This window comes from Bubalus bubalis, chromosome 9 (assembly GCF_019923935.1).
Source record: "Bubalus bubalis isolate 160015118507 breed Murrah chromosome 9, NDDB_SH_1, whole genome shotgun sequence".
NCBI lineage: Eukaryota > Metazoa > Chordata > Mammalia > Artiodactyla > Bovidae > Bubalus > Bubalus bubalis.
This window is the reverse complement of record NC_059165.1, coordinates 108489310-108513264: the sequence shown is the minus strand read 5'-3', so window position 1 is coordinate 108513264 and position 23955 is coordinate 108489310. Positions and strand designations below refer to the sequence as shown.

The window sequence follows — 23955 nt, the reverse complement described above, 5'->3', positions numbered from 1 at the left end:
CAAAATGAATCTTAGTGCTCAAATCAGAAGCTAACATTTAGCATCCTCGAAATTGACAATGCATTTTCACATATGTGAAATTTTGTATTTTATCCTTGTTTTGAATTAGGTAATACAGTCACAAAATTCCAAAGATAAAAATACATAGACAGTAAAATCTCTCTCCCACCCTTGCCCCTAGTGATCTCTGCCCTCCCCAGATACTCTTTCACAAAAATGACAATATACCATCTATTTCACATGGGCAAAGATTTATGGACACAAAATATTAGAAACAGCCTGAATATCCAATACTAGAAATGGTTTAACAAATCACAGTGAGAGCAAAAAAAGAAACAAGTAGTTATTAAAATATTTATAAAAACTTTTAATGACTTGAGAACATATTTATGATATAATAAAATAAAGCAGGTTATAGAGTATATTCTCATGACTAGTTTAAAAACAACAACCACCACAAGGACTTCCCTGGTGGGGGTAAGACTTGGTGGTCCCAATGAAGGGGACACGGCCTTGATCCCTCGCTGGGGAACTAAGACCCCACATGCCACATGGCATGGCCTAAAACAAAACAAAACAAAAACCCCACAACTTAAAAGTGCTTAAGAAGAAAATCAAAAGCAAACAAACAAACAAAACTTTTAGGACAAGATGGGGACACTATATAACAAGTGTTAAAAAGAGCTGTCATTTAGCCAAGGGATTATGGGTTTCCTGTCCACCCCCCACCCCCCACTCTTTTTAGTTTTTCTAGCCAATGAGCAAAAGTATATCTTATCACTAGAGAGATAATTAAAGAATGTGGGAGTAGAATCACAACCAAACCACTAAAGATGTGCTCTGAGGAAAACGTCTTCCTTGCCTTGAATGAGTTAACATAGTTTAGGGAAAAGTATATAGGAGCAGGTGCCTTCATGGACCTGCTGAGGAGAGGCCAGCAGGAAAGACAAGGAGTGAATGCCCCAACCAGCTTGTCCTTATCCAGCCTCTGAACCAGCCTCGAGAGAGAAGGTGAGGCTGGGTAAGGAGAAAGAAGCAAGACGTGTGTCCCAATGTGTGGCTATGCTCCTAGCATCATTCACGAACGGGAGGCCTTGGAGCCCTCTCTTGGTCAATGCATCTAGGTCCACTCAAGACTCAGAAGCCAGGACTGAGGTTTCTAAACATAACTTCTGTGCCCAGGTTAAAAACTGTAAGGCTTGAAAGGAGGTGCTAGTTGCTACAAGGGAAGAAGCAGGCAAAAACCATATGGTAATTCCAGTCCTACTGTCTGAGGACAGAGAGAGCACACCCCGACTGAGAGGTGTACTTTTCTCTAAAGCACATTTTCTATTACAAGTGTTTGCTTCTGAAGAAAAAATAACCCAGTTGTTCAGTTTGAAAAGCTAAATTAGACCTTCATTCAAAGTGTGCCAACTCCCCTCAGAGTGGGAGAAAATATCCGCAAAGTAACTTATAAGAGATTAATCTCCAAAATATACGAACAACTCATGCAGCTCAGTATTAAAAAAAAAAAAAATCCAATCAACAAATTGGTAGAAGATGTAAACAGACATTTCTCCAAAGACATGCAGATGGCCAAAAAGCACATGAAAAGAGTGCTTAACATCACTAATTACTAGAGAAACGCAAATCAAAACTACAGGTCAGAATGGCCACCATACAAAACCTACAAACCGTAAATACCAGAGAGGGTGTGGGTAAAGGAAGCCCTCTCACACTGTTGGTGGGAACGTAAACCGGTGCAGCCACTGTGGAGAACAGTGTGGAGCTTCCTTAAAAAACTCCTCCTAGAGCTGCCGTGACCCAGCAATGCCACGCCTGGGCATGCAGCAGAGGAAACAAGAACGCGAGATTCATGGAGACAGTGTTCACTGCAGCGCTATTGACAACAGCCCGGACACAGAGGCGGCCTAAATGTGCATCAGCAGAGGGGGGACAAAGAAGATGTGGTGCATGTACACAACGGAATAAAAAGGAATGACATGATGTCAATTTGCAGGAACATGGATGGACCTAGAGACTGTCATACAAGTGAAGTAAGTCAGATAGAGAAAGACAAGCATCACATGATATTGTTTATATGTAGAAACTAAAAAACGGGTACAAATGAACTTATATACAAAATGGAAAAAGAGTTACAGATGAAAACAAACTTATGGTTCCCGGGGGTAAAAGGGGGAGGAAAGGGATAAACTGGAAGACCGAGACTAACATATGCACACTGCTATATAAAAGAGTTAACTAATAAGGACCTACTGTATAGCACAGGGAACTCTACTCAATACTACGCAATGGTCTATATGGGAAAAGAATCTAAAGCGTGGATGTACGTATTTATATAACTAATTCACTTCGCTGTATACCTGAAACTAACATAACATTATAAACCAACTATACTTCAATAAAAATGATTAAAAAAACCCCAAAACAACAACAACAAAAAACAAAGCATGCCACCTCATCTGGGAGAATAAAGAGTGAATCTGCTTGTTCTAAAAGCAACTAAGGTCTCTTTGGGCGCCTCTACATGCCAAGTATCAGGCAAGGCATGTTTATATGGTATTAACCTAATTTAATCTATACAACACTATTGTAAGGTATGACTTATCACCCAATTTGGAGATGAGGAAAGAGAGGCCCAAAGGCCCACTCCATCCCCAGAGGAATTTGAGTGCTTCAGTTCTAAATGCGATGAAGTCTCTCCTGTGACGCTTATCTTTGAACTTCTGCCTCCTCTCACAAATCTGAGCTCCTCTCCTGAAAGCTGTTCCGGTCATGGCCCTGAGAAGAGTATAGAAGTCTGCAGTGAGCCTTCCACTGGAGTCCTTACTAACAGGCGTGCTCTGCGACTCCTCCCGGCCGTGACCTGCCCCACGCCACGGGCGGCCGTCCTCCGGCCGCTCTCGCAGCCCCTCCTTCCCAGTGAGAGCTGGGGGGGCTGGGCAGCCAGGGACCGCTACCTGTGGGCGCGCATCCCGCTCCTGCTAGCAGGAGACGAGCTATGTCCACCAAGCGGATGGCCAGGTGCGGGCAGCAAGCCTCTTCCTCAGCCTCAGCCCTCCTTCTTCCTGGCCTTTCATTCTCTCTCTTCCTAGTGAGAAAGCAGAGAAAGACCACACTGTGGGGAGACTGGCTCCATGCGCCAGCAAGGCCAAAACACCAAAGGGGCGGGTAAGGGTACTTCCACCCGGTGGCAGAGCCTGCGCCTTCCGGCAGCAGGGAGACACAAACATCACAGGACGGGTGGTAAAAGAGGAAGAGAACAGCACGTTCACAAGAGGACCTGCACTTGTCTCCTCTGGGCCACTGTGGCGCGATGAAACCGAAGTCCCCGAGAGCTGGCTCGCGATCAGCTGCACCGGCTCACGGGAGCCCTGGCCAGCGCAGAACACAGACATTCTGAGGATGTGAAATTCTGAGAGTGCCCGTCCTGTCTGCAGCTCCACCCAAGGTTAGCACTTGCCATTCCTGCCAGTGAGCAGCTCTGGTCAGATACGCCAACCATACCATTTCTCTTAGCCTGGGGTCATTCTGGCTTAAGCATTTCAGGAAGTTACAAACCTCTTCTTGAAGCTTTGAATTAGTCTTCTCCAAGCCATCTATCTTGGTTTGAAGATCCCCAACTGTGCAGCTGTAAAACAGAAAATATTAAGTAAATGTGAACCTATGAAGGCTGTCTTCCCAATTTGTAAACAATGAGAATAGAGAGTTCCAGATTTCCTGTACGAAATGGAGTCAAAGGGTTTCCAATTAACTCATAGATGAGGATTCTAAATATCAGATCAGTCGCTCAGTCGTGTCCGACTCTTTGCGACCCCATGAATTGCAGCACGCCAGGCCTCCCTGTCCATCACCAACTCCCGGAGTTCACCCAGACTCACGTCCATCGAGTCGGTGATGCCATCCAGCCATCTCATCCTCTGTTGTCCCCTTCTCCTCCTGCCCCCAATCCCGCCCAGCATCAGAGTCTTTTCCAATGAGTCAACTCTTCGCATGAGGTGGCCAAAGTACTGGAGTTTCAGCTTTAGCATCAGTCCTTCCAAAGAAATCCCAGGGCTGATCTCCTTCAGAATGGACTGGCTGGATCTCCTTGCAGTCCAAGGGACTCTCAAGAGTCTTCTCCAACACCACAGTTCAAAAGCATCAATTCTTCGGCGCTCAGCCTTCTTCACAGTCCAACTCTCACATCCATACATGACCACAGGAAAAACCATAGCCTTGACTAGACAAACCTTTGTTGGTAAAGTAATGTCTCTGCTTTTGAATATGTATATTAATTGAAAAGTTTTCAATGTTTTCTTCCCCAAATATGCTACCCATTTGTTTTTTAGCCAACTGGAAAGAAAACAAGAGTTTCTCCCAACACAATAGATGGGAGCCAAAATGCCCGGGCTATTACATCTAAAGTAATATTCATAACAAGATATTGGTACTTTTGGGTACTAAGATCAAGTTGATTTTTTAAATCTTTTTTATACTTTGTCCCATTTTTCACATACTCTTTAAGTAACATGCTCTACTTTCATACTGAAAAATACACAAAAAGCTAGTGTAGACGTCATAAACAACAACAATAGCTACGACAATAAGAGTAGTAATTTTCTTTTTGGACGATGTACCAGGCTCTCTTTTGGTCTAAGCATTTTAAACGCATCAACTTATGTAATCCTCCCCACAATTCTGTGAGGCAAATTTTATTGTTAATCTGTATTACAGATGAGGAAACTGTACCTTTACATTGAAAAACTCACTAAGTTCATACCCCTATGAACCCAGGAAGTCTGGCTCTAGAATCTGCACTTTTAGGCAACAGATCCTACTACCAAAAACTGATGTTTTTTGCGATTGAGGGGGGGTACCAAGAGCCAAATCTTTCAAGGCTAGTGAACCAAGGTTCAGGAATTGGGTGGGAGAAAGATAAAAATACAAATTGACACAAAATGAAAATGGCAACAAAACAAAAGATATAGAAGGAATTACAAGTTTAAAGAGTATGGCATTTTCAATTCTGTACTAACTATAAAACTCAAAAAGTATCAATAAATTGCTATTTTTTTCTTAGGAATCATAAATTTCCAAACATAAATCTTAGAACAAATCTTAGAAAACATAAATTGCCAATAAAGATATATCCTCAAGAGGAGACTATCCTCACTGGAGAAGGGAATGGCAAACCACTTCAGTATTCTTGCCTTGAGAACCCCATGAACAGTATGAAAAGGCAAAATGATAGGATACTCAAAGAGGAACTCCCCAGGTCGGTAGGTGCCCAATATGCTACTGGAGATCAGCAGAGAAATAAATAACTCCAGAAAGAATGAAGGGATGGAGCCAAAGCAAAAACAATACCCAGCTGTGGATGTGACCGGTGATAGAAGCAAGGTCTGATGCTGTAAAGAGCAATATTGCATAGGAACCTGGAATGTCAGGTCCATGAATCAAGGCAAATTGGAAGTGGTCGAACAGGAGATGGCAAGAGTGAACGTCGACATTCTGGGAATCAGCGAACTAAAATGGACTGGAACGGGTGAATTTAACTCAGATGACCATTATATCTACTACTGCGGGCAGGAATCCCTTAGAAGAAATGGAGCAGCCATCATAGTCAACAAAAGAGTCTGAAATGCAGTATTTGGATGTAATCTCAAAAATGACAGAATGATCTCTGTTCGTTTCCAAGGCAAACCATTCAATATCACGGTAATCCAACTATATGTCCCAACCAGTAACGCTGAAGAAGCTGAAGTTGAATGGTTCTATGATGACCTACAAGACCTTCTAGAACTAACACCCAAAAAAGATGTCCTTTTCATTATACGGGACTGGAATGCAAAAGTAGGAAGTCAAGAAACACCTGGAGTAACAGGCAAATTTGGCCTTGGAGTACAGAATAAAGTGGGGCAAAGGCTAATAAGAGTTCTGCCAAGAGAATGCACTGGTCATAGCAAACACCCTCTTCCAACAACACAAGAGAAGACTCTACACATGGACATCACCAGATGGTTGACACCGAAATCAGACTGATTCTATTCTTTGCAGCCAAAGATGGAGAAGCTCTATACAGTCAGCAAAAACAAGACTTGGAGCTGACTGTGGCTCAGATCATGAACTCCTTATTGCCAAATTCAGACTTAAATTGAAGAAAGTGGAGAAAACCACTAGACCATTCAGGTATGACCTAAATCAAATCCCTTATGACTATACAGTGGAAGTGAGAAATAGATTTAAGGGACTAGATCTGATAGAGTGCCTGATGAACTATGGACGGAGGTTCGTGATATTGTACAGGCGACAGGAATCAAGACCATCCCCATGGAAAAGAAATGCAAAAAAGCAAAATGGCTGTCTGGGGAGGCCTTACAAATAGCTGTGAAAAGAAGGGAAGCGAAAAGCAAAGGAGAAAAGGAAAGATATACCCATTTAAATGCAGAGTTCCAAAGAATAGCAAGGAGAGATAAGAAAGCCTTCTTCAGTGATCAATGCAAAGAAATAGAGGAAAACAACAGAATGGGAAAGACTAGAGATCTCTTCAGAAAGTTAGAGATACCAAGGGAACATTTCATGCAAAGATGGGCTCGATAAAGGACAGAAATGGTAGGGACCTAACAGAATCAGAAAATATTAAGAAGAGGTGGCAAGAATACACAGAAGAACTGTACAAAAAAGATCTTCCTGACCCAGATAATCACAATGGTGTGATCACTCACCTAGAGCCAGACATCCTGGAATGTGAAGTCATGTGGGCCTTAGGAAGCATCACTAAGAACAAAGCTACTGGATGTGATGGAATTCCAGTTGAGCTATTTAAAATCCTAGAAGATGATGCTGTGAAAGTGCTGCACTCAATATGCCAGCAAATTTGGAAAACTCAGCAGTTGCCACAGGACTGGAAAAGGTCCGTTTTCATTCCAATCCCAAAGAAAGGCAATGCCAGAGAATGCTCAAACGACTGCACAATTGCACTCATCTCACATGCTAGTAAAGTAATGCTCAAAATTCTCCAAGCCAGGCTTCAGCAATATGTGAACTGTGAACTTCCAGATGTTCAAGCTGGTTTTAGAAAAGGCAGGGGAACCAGAGATCAAACTGCCAACATCCAATGGATCATCGAAAAAGCAAGAGAGTTCCAGAAAAACATCTATTTCTGCTTTATTGACTATGCCAAAGCCTTTGACTGTGTTGATCACAATAAACTGTGGAAACTTCTGAAAGAGATGGGAATCCCAGACCACCTGATCTGCCTCTTGAGAAACCTGTATGCAGGTCAGGAAGCAACAGTTAGAACTGGACATGGAACAACAGACTGGTTCCAAATAGGAAAAGGAGTACGTTAAGGCTGTATATTGCCATCCTGCTTATTTAACTTATATGCAGAGTATATCATGATAAATGCTGGGCTGGATGAAGCACAAGCTGGAATCAAGATTGCAGGGAGAAATATCAATCAGAAATGCAGATGATACCACCCTCATGGCAGAAAATGGAGAAAAACTAAAGAGCCTCTTAATGAAAGTGAAAGAGGAGAGTGAAAAAGTTGGCTTAAAGCTCAACATGCATAAAACTGAGATCATGGAATCTGGTCCCATCACTTCATGGCAAATAGATGGGGAAACAGTGCAAACAGTGGCTAACTTTATTTTTCTGGGCTCCAAAATCACTGCAGATGGTGACTGCAGCCATGAAATTAAAAGACGCTTACTCCTTGGAAGGAAAGTTATGACCAACCTAGATAGCATATTCAAAGACAGAGACATTACTTTGCCAGCAAAGGTCTGTCTAGTCAAGGCTATGACTTTTCCAGTGGTCATGTATGGATGTGAGAGTTGGACTATAAAGAACTGAGCACCGAAGAATTGATGCTTTTGAACTGTGGTGTTGGAGAAGACTCTTGAGAGGCCCTTGGACTGCAAGGAGATCCAACCAGTCCATTCTAAAGGAGATCAGTCTTGGGTGTTCATTGGTAGGACTGATATTGAAGCTCAAACTCCAAAACTTTGGCCACCTCACGCGAAGAGCTGACTCATTTGAAAAGACCCTGATGCTGGGAAAGATTGAGGGCAGGAGGAGAAGGGGACAACAGAGGATGAGATGGTTGGATAGCATCATCGACTTAATGGACATGGGTTTGGGTGGACTCTGGGAGTTGGCGTGCTGCGGTTCATGGGGTCGCAAAGAGTCAGACACGACTGAGCGACTGAACTGAACTGAACAAGAGGAGAAAAGCTAGATGAACTAACCACCAAGCAAAGACTGAAAAGCTGGCAAAGTGTTGCCTCTCTACAGGCGCTTCAAATTTTCAAGGAGCTCATGAACTAGAAGGTGTTCCTAGGCACAGAAATAAGGCAAAGCTTTCTGATTCATTTTGTGAGGCTGCACTGAGAACATGCCAGAAGGAAAACTATGGAACAATTACATTAGATTATGCCTTAAGAGAATGATTAAATCATTAAAGCTATGATCAAGTAGTTTATCCCTGTGGAAAAAATACATTAGTAAAATTGTATCATGTCAATAGATTAAGGGATGAAAGTCAAGATTAACTTAATGAATGCTAAAAGGCATTTTATAAAATTCAACATCTATTTCTTAAGTTCTCAATAAACTAGGAATGAGTTAAGAATCTCTCTCTCAAAACAATAGTCAGCATCATACCTCAGAGAGCTCAGAAATGTGCTTCCTTATGTATGTTCTAAAGAACATGCCAGATCCTTTGCCTGTTTCATTGGCTTTGGGGGTCACAGAGGCTGCTCCCATAGAGCACTGCTAATGTGCACAGTAAATTTTCTAAAGGGTTCAGGGAGAGAACTGTATTTCCCAAAAACGTTAGGCTGAGAATCTCCATCCACTCCCCATCAACACCTGCAAAAACCAGTGTTTCACGACACACAAGAGCAGCTTTCCAATTAAAAAGAAAACTCAAGATAAAGATACCTGCTTTCCAAAAAAAAAAACCCAAAAAACAAAACACTTGCTATTAAATCTCTACTGAATTGCTTTCAAAGGTCTAACCCAGTGGTTTTCAACTCCTTTTCCTGCTCAGCACACGGGAGGGATGTGTGCTGATTCCCAGCGGCAGTAGTGGTTTCTAGGCAGTGATCTCCAACTAAGTTGCTGTAGGCTGAGGGGTGGAGAGTCAGGTTTCATTCGTTACTCTCTAAGTTGCATAACTACACAGAACAAGGGACCAGAGGATTCCCCAAAGCTCTTTATCAAGAAATCATACTTCTATAACCTGTACACATGAGCACTGAATGACAATTTTTCTTCCTGATTAGGAAAAAAGTTAGTTATAAATATATGGAAACTCAAAAAAGTCCCATGAGGCAATTATTGGGCACTGAGAACGAACACTGGAAAAAGAAGGGAGTCCCACCTTAAGTGCCGGTTAAGTTCTTCCACATAATTTTTTTGATCAAGGACGTCTGTGATTCTTTCATGCCTTTAAAAAAGGGCATAAAAATAGAGAAATTATTTTTTTGCAATGAATATTTTTAAAAAATGCATTTACTTATTTGGCTGCGTTTGGTCTTTTTGATACGGCATATGGACTCTCCAGTTGTGGTGCATGGGCTTAGCTGCTTCCTGACATGTAGGATCTTAGTTCCCTGACCAAGGATTGAACCTGTGTCCCCTGCATTATAAGATGGATTATTTTTTACCACTGGGACACCAGGGAAGTCCCAAGGAATTCCTTTTACTCAGGGTTAATACTCTGTAATTGTCCGCCAACCTTCCAATTACCTTGTAGGAGTACCAATGTCATTAGTGCCATCAGGAAACCAAGAGACAGTCAGAGTGTAGCAACGTCTACATGGTCCTGAGTGAACCAGCACGACTGGCTGGGAGCACATGGAACACACTGCAACGCTGCCTGGAAAGGATCCTCCCTCCAGATGCTCCTCCACCTCATCCCTAGCATTTGAGAATGCCACCAGGATGCGAGGTGGAAACACCAAAATCCATACGCAAACGGCTCCCGAGGCAGGAGATGAGGCAGCCCTTGGTATACTGAAGGAAAAGAAGCTGGCTCATAAAAGAAGATCATAAAAGTCTTCACAACACAAAGCTGATTAGTCTGGGTTTGGGAAAAAAAAGACATTGGGAATTCCGTGGTGAGGGCTCTGTGCTTTCAGTGCCAAGGGGGTGGGTTCAATTCCTGGTTAGGGAACTAAGATCCCCAAATCCACGCAGTGTGACAAACAAAACAACAAAAAACTTCATATGTATTTATATATATAAAAAAGACTTTAACATTTTAAAGTTAGCCCCCCCCCATCAATTTCTTTACATACATATGTACATAAATGAGATTATTCAACCCACACTCATGCCACAGGTGCTGGATTTATTGGTCAGTATAGTTTATTATTATTTTTTTTAACCTTTCTGCCCTCACATAGCTTTCCCAGGTGACACATACTGACAGCTTGTTGAGTAGCCTCTGTGCATATAATCATAATATCTATATTTTTATATATAGTATATGCAATTAAAATATAAAAGAGATTTGGAGGGTTTAAAAAAATGGAATATATATACTTCTCAGTATTATTCTTTTCTCACTCAATAATACCTGTGGAAACCCCTCTAAACCTACTGTACACTAGGTAAAATTTGCTTTTTCTCATGTCTGTAGAATATACCACAGTGTGGAACATTTTGGATGTTCCACAATTCATTCAATTACAGATGTCCCTAAGTGTCCACAGGGGACGGGTTCCAAAACCTCTGTGGATACCAAAATCTGCAACTGCTCAAGTCTCTCATACACACTGCTGACCCTCTACATCTGTGGCTTCAACATCTGCAGGTATGAAAGGCTGACTGCACTCCCTTAAAGGTGGACAATCAGCTCATTTCCAGCTCTTTTCGACATTAAGAATATATTTTTAATTCCAAGTGAGCAAACCTTAGTACTCTGGGTGCATAAAGCACGCCTTCCTTGGTAAGGTGCACTGCCAGGACACTGAGACCAGAAGAGTCCTCAATACGAAGAAGTGTGAAGGACAAGTCATGGATGTTTCTGGTAGAATATTCAAACACAGCCCAAGGGTTTACAGTGAAACTCCCTCCCGCACCTGTGTTCAGTCCATGTGCCTCTCTAGAAGTGACCCATGTATATGGAAGTACAACATATAAATACACGTGTTATGTCTTCTTTCTTACAACATAAGCTTTAGCATGTTATACACATTGTTTGCTTTTTTTTCTTTTCTGTCTCTTTTTTCAGGGTGACTTCTTTAAATGCTCTTGTTAACAAGGGTGAGCTGGAGCTACACGCGGCATGAAAAGACAGCCAAGACGCACTGAGCTCAGAGTAAGTCTAGAGGCAACCTGAATATGTAACAGTGCTTTTCCATTTACATCCAAACAATCCATAAAGCAAATTACACTACCAACAATATACATCTGAAAGGCATTAAAAAAAAGGACTTGGAAGGAGTCATGCATGAGTGGCTTTCTCTGAAGAAGGAGGCGGGAGTGGGACTGTGATGGAGACCGGGGGATACTGTGGATGGGGAAATCGCCCTTGTACTCTCTATTCTTCCTCAGAGCCTAATTCTTTAAACAACGGGAACAGTAACATATTACCATTGTAATTAAAAACAGCTAAATAAAAATGAAAATTTCAAATAGTGCAAAAACAAAAGTAGCATTCTTTTTCAGCAGTTACAGGAAAAGATGCTCAACAACACTAATCATCAGGAAATGCAAAACAAAACTGCAAGATGGTAACACCTCATACCTCTTAGAATGGTTATTACTGAAAAGACAAGAAATAATAAGTGTTGGCCAGGAAACAGAGAAAAGGGAACCCTTGTGGAGTGCTGGCGGGAATGTAAATGAGTGCAGCCACTATGGAAAACAGTATGGCAGTTTCTCAAAAAATAAATAGAACTGCTAAATGATTCAGCAATTCCACTTCTGAGTATTTACCCAAATAAAGGGAAAACTAACATGAGTACATATATGCACCCCCATATTCACAGCAGCATTACTTATAATAGCCAAGATATAGCAACAACCTTCCTGATAGCTCAGTTGGTAAAGAATCTGTCTGCAGTGCAGAAGACCCTGGTTTGATTCCCTGGAGAAGGGATAGGCTACCCACTCCAGTATTCTTGCCTGGAGAATTCCACGGACTGTATTTTCCTTGGGATTGCAAGGAGTCGGACACAACTGAGCGACTTTCACTTCACTCCTTTATAGCAACAACCTAACTGTCCATCAATAGATGAATGAAGAAAATGTAGTATATTTATATAACAAAATATTATTCATCCATAAAAAAAAAATCCTACCATTTCTGACAACATGAGTGGATTTGAGGGCATTATGCTAAGTGAGATAAGTAAAACAATGAAAGACAAATACCTTATGCTCTTACTTATATGTGGAATCTAAAACAAACAAAGACAGAACCAAGCTCACAGATACGGGGACTGGTGGTGCTTGCCAGAGGTTGGGGAGAAGGTGAAGGGGGTCATAAGACACAAACTCCAGTTATAAAGTAAAGGAGGCTTAGTGATGCAACGTGCAGCATGATGACTATAGTTAATAGCATTTTATATATATAATTAAGTATAGCTAATGACTATAGTTAATAGTAAAACTGCATATTTGAAAGTTGCTAAGACAGTAGATCCTAAAAGCTCTTGTCACAAGAAAAAAGTTCTTTTGTAACTAAGTATGTTAAGGTCATGGATGTACACTAGATGTACTGTGGTGATCACTTTACAATATATATAAATATCAGATCATTATGTTGTACATGTGAAAATAATATAATGTTATATGTCAATTACACTTCAGTTTTTTAAAAAGTCGCATTCTTTGCTAGAATTTCATTAAAATCATAAGAGCAGCATACAATGCAGAACTTACTCTTTGCCGCCATCTAGATCCTGCACATCTTTAATGTAGAGAGAAAAATCGATCACTCCAACCTGATTGAAAGAAAATGCACCAGTTTAAATGAAAGATAATTTCCCCACTTTCCACAAACCTTACTATCTTTAAAATTCATGGTGTTTATATGCCTATCTCCTTCCTAAACAGTCAGTTAGATGGATGAGCTTAAAGTAGCAATCAAGCAAACAAACCGAAAGAAAAATAACCCCATCATCTTCTAGAAGAAAAACTTACTAAAAATCAGAATTCGAGGGAATATTCTGAAGTTTTACCAGTTAGTAATGATTAGTTTTTCTGTCTTTATTCAACAAATTGTTGACAAAGATCAACAAAGTTCTTTGGGTACAAAGTAATAAAAAAAAAAAGAGAGAGACCTGGATCTTTAAAGTGGTGACCTCTACTGATAACTCTGACTCCTTCTTTCCCCAAGTTGGGATGAAAAGGTTCAGTCAGTGTTTCAGGGAAAATTCTTTGCTATAGGGAACTAGGGAGGTCTAAGATCCCTCAACATCTCAAAGTTAGGCGCTTTGTCCAGAAATAAAGCACTTGAGAGAGAGTGAATGAGAGCTGTAGCCTGCCACAAAGTGAAGCCATTCTTTTGAAATACAGGATAATTGGGTCCATCAATACAGAAATATTTAAATCAATCACATTATAGCCATACTGCAGAACCCTCTGCAACCATAACAAAGAACACAGGGAATGAAAATGTAATGAAATGAAGAAAGCTCCAGGATAAAACTTTAAGTCAAAGAATACTATGTACAGCATTAACCCCACTTATATATATATAGTATAGCAACCCCACTCATGTTAAAAGCCAAAGCTGCATGTGACGTCTTTTGCAACTTCTCTGTTGCGCCTCCCACCAATCTCCATTCCCAACCCTTGAACCTGGGTGGCCTTCCTACCTGTCCAAATGAGCAGAAGGCAGCAGGAAGGAGGCTGTGACTTTTCAGCTAGGTTAACAAGGGCAGTACACACTTCGTCCTGGCTCTTTCCCTTGGGCACATGCCTTGAGGTTCTGAGCTTCTACGGGAATAGTCTGGCTACCTTGAGGCGCCACGCTGGAGGCCATGTGGAGAGGTCAGGTGCAGACAGAGATGCCCAGGAACCCTGCTGCTCCAGCGCCCGCTCACTGACCTTCTCAACTCAGAGGGCAGTGACAGCCCATGCCTTCAGCCACTCCAGTCCTAGCCACCAACTGCCTATCATCACAGGTGTGCCTCAGAATCAACTTGCTGAAATCAGCCTACCACCAACTATGAGTGACTGGTATTTTTAATGTGACTGTTAATTTGTTACACTGCAATAGAAAGCCAGAAAAGATTTAGTCAGAAACACAAACCTATGTACACATAAACGCATAGAAAAAGTAGTCCCTCAAGTTTTTACATTACCTGTAGGGACAAAAGTGGGACTGAAGCGGGAGGAGAAAAGGGAAGCTTGAATTTCACTTTTCACTTTACATGCTTTTGTAATTGCTTAATTTTTTTCAACAAGCATGTACTTCTTCTATAATAGAAAAAGAGTAAAAAAAAATATACATTTGCCTTGAAAAAAGGAAACAATAGAAAGAATGAGAAAGAATTAATACCCAAAGTAGAAATTAATGAACTAGAAGACAGATAAAGTCCTCCTCCCAAAGCAGGAGTGATGAATAAAGAGCAAGATCTGGGTTTCGAGCTCAACACAGTAGACAAACTCTGTCATGTGTACAATATTACAATTTGGAAATGTGAGATTTTAAAAAGCTGCAAGAAAATATTCTCATGCAACTAACAGAGGAGATCTGAATGAAATAAATGGTTTCTGGAAAAATATAAATGACTAAAGGTTTTTATAAGGCTTGCTGCTGCTGCTGCTGCTTAGGAAACCAATGAACTGACCAAAGCTATGCAAAAAATAAAAGTGGTCAGAGTATGCAGATCATAAAGAGCTGAAACGGTTATACCAGCAAGTTTTAACAAACATTTAAAGAAAAATAATTCTTGCTATAACAAACTTTTGTAGAAAATAAGAACAAAAAGAATATCATCCAGCTTATTTTATGAGGTTATACAATCCTGACACTGAAAAGTTACAAAGACAGTATAGAAAGGGAAGATTCAGACAAGTGTCTCTTGTAAGTAGAAACACAAAAATCCCAAATAAACCACAGACATTAAGTCTAGGAGTACACTAAAAGTAAATGTACGATGACCAAGTAAGATTTATTTTAAGAATGCAGGAATAATATCACAATAGGAAGCCCAAGAATTAATTCAATTATAATCATGGGCTAAAAATGGATATGACATCTCAATAGATGCCAGAAAGTGTTAGATAGCATTCAATATTCATTTTTTAAAAAGTAATTTCTTTATTTTAATTGGAGGCTAATTCCTTTACAATATTGAGGTGGTGTTTGTCATAGGGTTTGGGACGGGGGCACACATGTACACCTGTGGCTGATACACATCAATATTCATTTTTAAATAAAAATGCAAAGTTAGAAGAGAACAGCACTTTCTAAACATGAGAAAGAGGATCTCTCAGACAGCAGCAGCAAATACTCATGCTTCCTAGTGACATGCAGGAGGCATTATGTTGATGATAAGAATAAGCCAGGGGCTCAATCACATCTATTATTTAATAAAAATCCCAGACAAATTTTTATTTTGGAATCTGACAAAATAAATGATGTTCAAGGTCATCGGGCAGAATGGAAAATGGGACAGCCTCAAGTGAATCTGAAAATGTGGCACAGCAAAGTAGGTAGGAGGTGAACTGCCAGAGCATAAAACACACTATGTGGCTTTGGTAGTTAAAAGACTACGTTACTAGCATAGAAATAAAAAGATCCAGAGACTAAACAGAGAGTCTACAAATAAGCCTCTGGGTGTAATGGATATTTCAACACATGATAAAGGTGGAATTTCAAATTAGTAGGCAAAATAATAATATTTGATACATGATACTGGAAACACTGGTTCACTGCTGTACTTATGTAAGAAATCTGGATTTCTACTTCATACTATGTCACAAAGAATGACAGGCAGATTATTTAAATGTAAAATATAGACATGTGATTTAAAAGTTGAGTTAATTTTTAGATGTGGAAGGACCTTCTAGGCACAATAGTTTAGAAGGTATAGAGGAAAAGTCCATTAAATACGACTGCACAGAACAAAAAAAAAGGTCTATAGGGAAAACAAACCCCGAGAGAGCAGAAAAAAATTTTTATAACAAATATTCTGACAAACGGTAAATATCCTTATCTATAATAAAGGAGTGGAAAAAGATGGAATATTCAAAAAAATGGGCAAAGGATATGAACAGGTGAACCACCAGTGGCTTGTTTAATGTTTGTAATACAAAATGAAAAAACCTTGTATGATATTTATAATAAAACATGAAAAACAAAACGAAACAACTCCATCATCCTAGTTTTCAAAAACACAAATTTGAGATGAAGAGTTTTTTCTGTCTGATTGAAAAAGACCAAGAACGCTCTCATGCTTTCACAACACTCATGTAGAACTTGTGCAGTCTGACGCAGCAATCTCAAAACTTATCCTAAGAAAATAAACGGACAAGGCTTAAAAACAAGTATAAGGATACTTATAACACTGTCATTATAACATGAAAATGATTTACATTAATAAGTATTGGTTAGGGAGTGAGACTCAAGGAGGGGATATATATATATATATATAAAATATATATAATTATATGTATATATATATAATATATATAATTATATGTGTATATATATATAATTACGACTGATTTGTGTTGTTGTATGGCAGAAAACAACACAACACTGTAAATCAATTATCTTTCAATTAAAAAAAGTATTGGTTAAATAGATTATGGTATACTCATAAAATGGATGTATCTCTTGACATCAAGAGCTATGTGGAACATATTGTTAAATAAAGAAATTGCAAAATGGTGTTCTTGGAATAATCACATTTTGGTTTAATGAGAAAAGAAAGCTCCAAACATCCATCTCTGAGATACAAAGACACACACACACACACACTCACACCTTTTATTCATGTGTTGGAAGGCTATATCCCAAAATGTAACACCGAATCAGCTGTTTCTGTGTAATGGGACAATATGTGATACTTTGTTTCTTTAAAAAAAAACAACTTCTTTATATTTTTTGAAAAATATTCAACAGGCCAAAACAAGAAAACTACTGGGGGAAAAAAAGCAGCTGATCTGGTCATGGAGGGATTGGGGAAGCTTTAGATTCATGTCCAAACATGTAGTGGGAAGAAGGCGGGGCAGCGGCCCAGCCGCAGTTCCTGATGCCCTGAAGTGGGGTGGAGGTTAGGGTGGGGCAGACTGTCTGGATTTACACTCTCCAGCACCTGGAGCTTAGGCCTCAGCCCTGGCTACTGGCTCCTGTGCTGGAGGAAAAGCCCATCACAAGAAGGCTGTCTCCAGCAAGGGGCACTCTGCACCTCACGGCCTGAAAGTTCCTGCTCCGTTTTACCGTCTGACTTTCCAAATCTCTCCTGAGTCTGTTCTCCCACTCCTCATGCAGACTTGTCTGCCTCTGACTTCCTGACTTATGCTTCATGTTTCTGCATTCCCCATTCTTGGTTGCTTCTAACTCATGACCCGGATGGTTGCTAGCTTCAACTTTCTCAGTCTCAGGCCTGACCATTTCAGTGTACTGCCTAAAAACCTCCCATGGTTCCCAAAGTTCCAGGGACAAAGGCTGAAGCCTCTAACATGGCACTGATGAAGTAACACCTGGGCCGGCCTCCATCTCCACCTCACTCACTGAGCAGGCTGTGTCCTAGCCATGGAGAACTATTTCCTGTTCCCAGACATGCCATGCTCTCTTGTGTGTGCCTCTGTGCCTTTGCCCGAGTTATTTTTCGCTCTTGCCCAAGACTTTTGCCAGCTGTTCCAGCTTTGGTCAGGCACAGCACCCTGCACAGCCCTTTGCCAGATACCCTCTGCCATCTGCCCCTTCCTGCATACGTCTACAGATCCAATGTAAAATCCCTGGCCCAAATAAGACATTTGATCTAGAGTCAAAATTCCTATCTTACCTGAGAATCCAAGTCTTCTCCTTTTAAGCAGAGGTTGGCATCAAGCACATTGAGTCCCACCAGCAGACCAACAATCACTGTCCCTTCTTCCTCCATCATTAATGCCTCAGGCTCATAGAACTCACTGAAAGAGATGGATACGACAGGAACACCTTCACCACCCTTCTACTGGACCTATCCTGACTTTTCACCTCTTAGCTCGTGGCCTGGCTGTGAGTTTCACCAGGAGCCAGAGGCTGTCTTGTGTGCATTCCCTTCTGCCTTTTATTCCCTCTCTCACTTTAAGTTCTGTGATCTCTTCTCTGGCCTCTCCTCTCTTCCTGGGGCTTAGAATGGACCCCTCCAACCTCTGGTCTAAGGTTAACTTCTCTGGTTGGACCCTGTACCCCAGCTCTTCTCATTAGGCCCCTGTGTTCCTAAACGCCACTCTGTCCCTCTTTTCACCTGGCTGCTTCCTTCGTCTTCCTACGTGAACTACTTCTACACTCACGTTCATGTCAACATGAAGTGCAACCCTGCGATCCCCACCCCACCCCACCCCCGACCCAGAACAACACTCTTCCCTCTCCCCTGTGTCCCGGGGAACACTGCCTGCTTTGAATTCCTTCCCTCCCAGTCCCCCTGGCCACGTGTAGTGAGGCTCCATCCGTCACCGCTCTGGGATTAGCTAATATACCAGCGAGTGTGTGAGTGCACAAGAACTTGTTATCCTCAGAATTAGTTGTTTATTTATTTATTATCATTTTATTTTTGGCAGTGAGCCATGTGGGATCTTAGTTCCCAGACCAGGGACGGAAGCTGTGCCCTCTATAGCGGAAGTGTGAAGTCTTCACCACTGGACCATGAGGGCAGTCCCAGAACTAGTTGTTTAGAACAAAATCCGTACCTCAAAGTTATTCAGTATAACAGTCAGAGAAGAGTACAAGGTATGTAAATTATTTGAAATCAGTATTTATCATGAAAACATTTGTTCAGTAATAAGCCATGACTTGAAAACAATCGTAAATTTTGGATGATAGGCCATACTGTAAAAGATATTTTTATTTCAGTTAGATAAGAGCATTAGCTCTATAAAGATTTTTTCCTCATAAATTCTCATATCATAGAGAAAATTCCTCTTATAATGATTTCTTTTATCTATAAAGTTATAAATATAAAAAATGAACCCAGTCATAAATTACAGAGATAGTTCGTCTTTACTGATGCCAAGAGATATAAAAGTTTACAATTTGAATATGGAATCCTAAAATAGGTAATCTAGGTATGTTCTCTTATAAAAAGCAGGGTTTTATGATTTAAAATTGCCCACTGAATCTAGTTCAAGTCATTTCCCCCCTATTATCACCCATCAAATACTATTTTGTTGAAACTCAATGGAGTATGCTGTCAGTTACCCGATCTTAGGTATTTTTGAAGAATTATCTTCAAAATGAAAATATGAATCTTCATTAATAAAGACTTTCAGACATCAGTGCTCAAAAAATAAAATTCTGCTATTTTAAAAGTAAGCCACAGAATAGTTACACTTCATAATAATCTGAATAAAAACTGTACAGGCTTGTTCAGGTTTTTGCATTAACATCTTACAGAGAAACATGAATGAACCATTTGGCCAAGTCAATACATTCTTATTTTAACTCCTAATGATGTACAAAACTATGTTCTAATTACGAAGCAAAAACTAAGCGAAGATAGGTGATGAAATACCTCAAGAGATTTTTATTGTCTACAAGCACTTTCAGATAATCTGCCAGTTTCTTCTGCATGAGTGCAAGATAAAGCCAAGCTCTGCCCCTTCCCACAGCCGTCCTGTAATTCAAACAGAGGATCGGACTATTAAAGCATTACAACAACAAAAACAAAGGGAAAAAAGCCAACTTAGCCAGGGAGAAATATATTCACACACACACACACACACACACACGCACGCTTGTGAATGCAAAGCTGCCCTGGGGGTTGCGGGAACACTCTGGGAAGGCTGAGGAAATGGCTCACTGCATTTTTTGGGGGACTATTTGAAGTCTATATCATAGGCATATATTTCCCTTCCTCCCCCTCAAAAAAAAAACCACAACAAAACCAGAAAAATATTTAAGCCAGAAACATCTGATTTCTGGAACAAATACAATTAGATAAAACTTTGCATGTATTCATAAATTTCACAGGAAGCCAGGAAATAATCAGGTTAGATTGTATCATGGATAAACATTCTTTCAAAAGATGAATATAGAATACAGTTATTAAAGTACTGAACTCACAAGATTTCTAAGGCATTAGCTTGAAATTTATTACATCGAGTTTATTTTTGACACAGTAAAATACACATCATATGAAGTTTACCACCTCATCCATTTTTAAGTGTACTGTTTAGTACTGCTAAGCACATTCACGTGGTTGTGCAGCCAGTCTCAAAGGTGCAATTTTGAAAAGATATGTTTTGAAAGAAAAAAAAAGCCTCCCAAATATAGACCTAGCACTATTTAAGGAAAAAAAGATACTGTTCTAAGCAGAGTAACTGCATTTGTAATGTCCAAGAGAGTATTAGAGGTACTGCTATAATCAATACCTGCCTCAAAGCGCTAGAAGGCACCCAACTTAATATAAAAGGCTTTGGATTCCCCCCACCTTTCAATAAATGATGTGAAGTTAGAGTAAAAGAAGAAAAGAAATAGGAAAAATGCACACCGACGTGTCCTGCTTGGTGGGAGTATAAACTAGCACAATTCTTCCAGCAGGCAATTTAATGCCAGCAGGTTATCAAAGTTCTGCGTCTAGCAACCTAAGAAGTAATTAAGGATGTGCACAAAGATGTGTGTTGGGGGTGGTCAGCACTGCAGTTTGGATAATGAGGATTTGAAGACAACCATAAAGCCCAAAGTGGGAGGGGCTAAACAACAGAATGCTGTGTGCTCACTTTAAAAACAAAGTTGTGGATGAATATTTAATATGGAAAAAGGCTTAAAGTCTACTATTAAATGGGAAAAAAGCTACAGTATGTACAGTTTAATACTTGTTTCTTTCCCCAGTTCTCCTTCTCTGTTCATTAATATACTGCTCCTAGTTAAGGTTCACATCCCAAGCATTTTTCTGCATTGGAAATAAATGTTCTTATTTTTCTTCCCTTCTTACAAAAATATTAGTACGCTACATATACCATTTTGCAACTTGCTTATTTTACTGAATATCTGTTATTTTGAAATTTTTTCTGTACACAGGAAATTTCCTGTTCATGTTTTCATAGCTTTAAGGTGTTTCACTACTGGACTGTGCCATGATTTATTTACCTAGTTTTTAATCTGCTGCTAAGTCACTTCAGTCGTGTCCGACTCTGTCCGACCCCATAGATGGCAGCCCACCAGGCTCCCCCGTCCCTGGGATTCTCCAGGCAAGAACACTGGAGTGGGGTGCCATTTCCTTCTCCAATGCATGAAAGGGAAAAGTCAAAGTGAAGTCGCTCAGTCGTGTCCGACTCTTAGCGACCCCATGGACTGCAGCCCACCAGGCTCCTCCATCCATGGGATTTTCCAGGCAAGAGTGCTGGAGTGGGGTGCCATTGCCTTCTCCAGTTTTTAATCTAGGCCATTTCTAATCTGCTGCTGTTACAAATAATGCTGCAACAGATATTTCTGTACACATATCATTTTCACATGTTAGGTCTATGAGATAAAACCCCTAGAAGTAGAATTACTGGGTCAAAAGGCAGGTGCACTGGGGGTTTCGGTGGTTAGTGCCATGAGGAGCACAACAGTGATGCCACTGGGGGAGGAAAGGTGAATTAAAGTAGAATCTTTATTTGTCTGTCTGACTCTACAAGGATAATGACCAAGATATTAATTGTAGTTTTGTTTTTTCTGAGTAGTAAGCTAACAGAAGCATCTTTTTTGCTTGTTCTTATTTCCTAATTAAAAATTATGTAATAAGAAAAAAGATTGTTTTTAATTTCCAAAAATGTAGAGAGCCTTGTCTGTTGTCTGGGTTTACATGCCAATAACGTGAAATTGTATTCATTGTGTAACTATGTTTAATAGTGAACCATGATATGAAAACAATGTAAAGTTCTGGGTACTGGGCCACACTGTAAAAGACATTTTTATCTCAATTAGACAAGGAAATTAAACTCCAGAGAGATGACTCTCAGGACTCAAAGTCTGTCCTGCAAGTTTCAAACTACCTCAGAGCAAATAGTCTGTACTCTCCAAAAAATACTAATCATAACTTCCAAAATTCTGTAGAAATTTTAGAACTTTTGCTCCTGTTTAATGAAATAGTAAAAACACTGCAGCTCTTTATGGAGCAAAGCCAGTAGTCTTTTCTCACATGGCTCCCCAAAAAGCTACTACTCCAGAGGCATCAAGAAGAGGGAGCCACTCTGTATTTCCTTTTTGGCAGACAAAGGGAGGATTTTAATACTTCAGCTAGTTACTTGTTTAGCATCCACAGGGTTAATAAGGGAACAGAAGCAGTGAGTTCAGCTGACAAGAAGCTCTTTGTTAGCATAACAAGACTTCAGAAATGCCCCTGTGCCTAAGTGGAAATAGAAGCGTGAGTGTAGGAGAAGGCAGAATCCTGCTCCATCCAATCAGACTACCCAAGGACAGGGTCTCTAGAGGGAGTGAGCTGGCTGGAAGGGATGGACAACAGGACCACACACAGAAAAACTGAAGAAACAAGGCAGATGTGGGAGGCTCGTGAAAGTGAAAAGCAAAAGGGTCAGTTGCTCAGTCATGTCCAACTCTTTGCAACCCCATGGACCAGGGTCTTTTGCCCATCCAATTTTCCAGGCAAGAATACTGAGTCGGTATCCATTCCTTCTCCAGGGGATCTTCCCACCCAGGGATTGAACCTGCATCTCCTGCATCGCAGGCAGGTTCTTTACTATCTGAGCCACCAGGGAAACCCAGGAAGATCACGGCTGGTGGGGGTGGTGGGGTGGGGTGGTGTCACCAAATAAATATATGAAAGTTTGTCACCTGTTATAGGCTTTCACCTTAGGTGGCACAGGCCCACAGGGCTGAACCCAGGTCAGAGACAGAAGGCTTAAATCCTATGAATGCATGGGGTTCAGCAGCAAATGAGTTTAGCAAGATGCAGAGGGTTTCAGAGGCCAGGACACCTGTGTTCTCTTCCTGGTTCCACCACTCAGTTGCCGAGGGACCTTGGGCAAGTTACTTAACCACTCTGAGTCTCAGTTTCTGCACTTGCAGATGGGAACACCAACAGCTTAGCTCCTAGGGATTTGTGGATGATGAAATGAAATAATGAAGTGCTAAGGCATTGTCCTTAGCACAATGCCTGGCACTTGGCAGGGCCTTAGTCAGTGGTGGTGGCTAATGTAATTACCCTAAAATGGAATGGGCTGGCTCTGCAGGAGAAGGTCAAAGAGAGTCTGGACAGTTAGGTTCCTTGTGGAAGACTCTGCAGGGGGCTCTGGTATGTACCCCAGGATCTCCTTCTCCTCCTGTAACTGCTCTTGCAGTGACAATACCTTTTCATTACAGAACCTTGTACGACAAGCAGGAATTAGGGTCCTCATTTTAAAGAAAAGGAAACTGAGGCTCAGAATGGGGCAAATTTTGCTCAAGTTTATGTGGAAATTGAGCAGCAGAGCTGAGACTAAAGCCTAAGTAAAGTGTGGCTTGTGCTATAGTTTGTTCTAAATTAGAAGATGCTTTATTAGCAAGGAATTGAGAAATGGATAAATAGAAGGGAGTTTTTTTTTAAACATCAAATTGATGTAACTACTTCTCACTCACTTTAATTCTGGTAGATTTCTGACACTAGTGGCTATATCTGATGCTTCTGGACAAAGTTTCTCCACCAGCTCCAAAGGACCAAAGAAAGATTTATTTTGGCCAATAAAACTCTTCTTAACTAAAAGGGAAAACAAAAGTATTATTCATAAGAACAGTTTGCAAAACGTCTTCAGGGGCCCTCAGTCTCTCTCCCAAAAGCCAAATGAAAGCTATGGAGCTGCACTGCTTAT

General features: G+C 40.6%; 1 protein-coding gene across 4 annotated transcripts in view; it reads right to left on the bottom strand.

The window, feature by feature from the left end:
- Positions 1 to 23955, bottom strand: part of RUFY1 (RUN and FYVE domain containing 1) — a 67135-nt gene that overhangs the window by 27492 nt on the left and 15688 nt on the right. For all 4 annotated transcript variants that reach the window (XM_025293942.3, XM_006058861.4, XM_006058863.4 and 1 more), the window contains exons 3-8: positions 23726 to 23843; positions 19680 to 19781; positions 17973 to 18096; positions 12889 to 12950; positions 9377 to 9442; positions 3565 to 3634 (exon numbers count right to left, since the gene is read on the bottom strand). In XM_025293942.3, coding sequence (XP_025149727.1) covers positions 3565 to 3634; positions 9377 to 9442; positions 12889 to 12950; positions 17973 to 18096; positions 19680 to 19781; positions 23726 to 23843 — 542 coding nt within the window. The remainder of the gene's footprint in view (positions 1 to 3564; positions 3635 to 9376; positions 9443 to 12888; positions 12951 to 17972; positions 18097 to 19679; positions 19782 to 23725; positions 23844 to 23955) is intronic.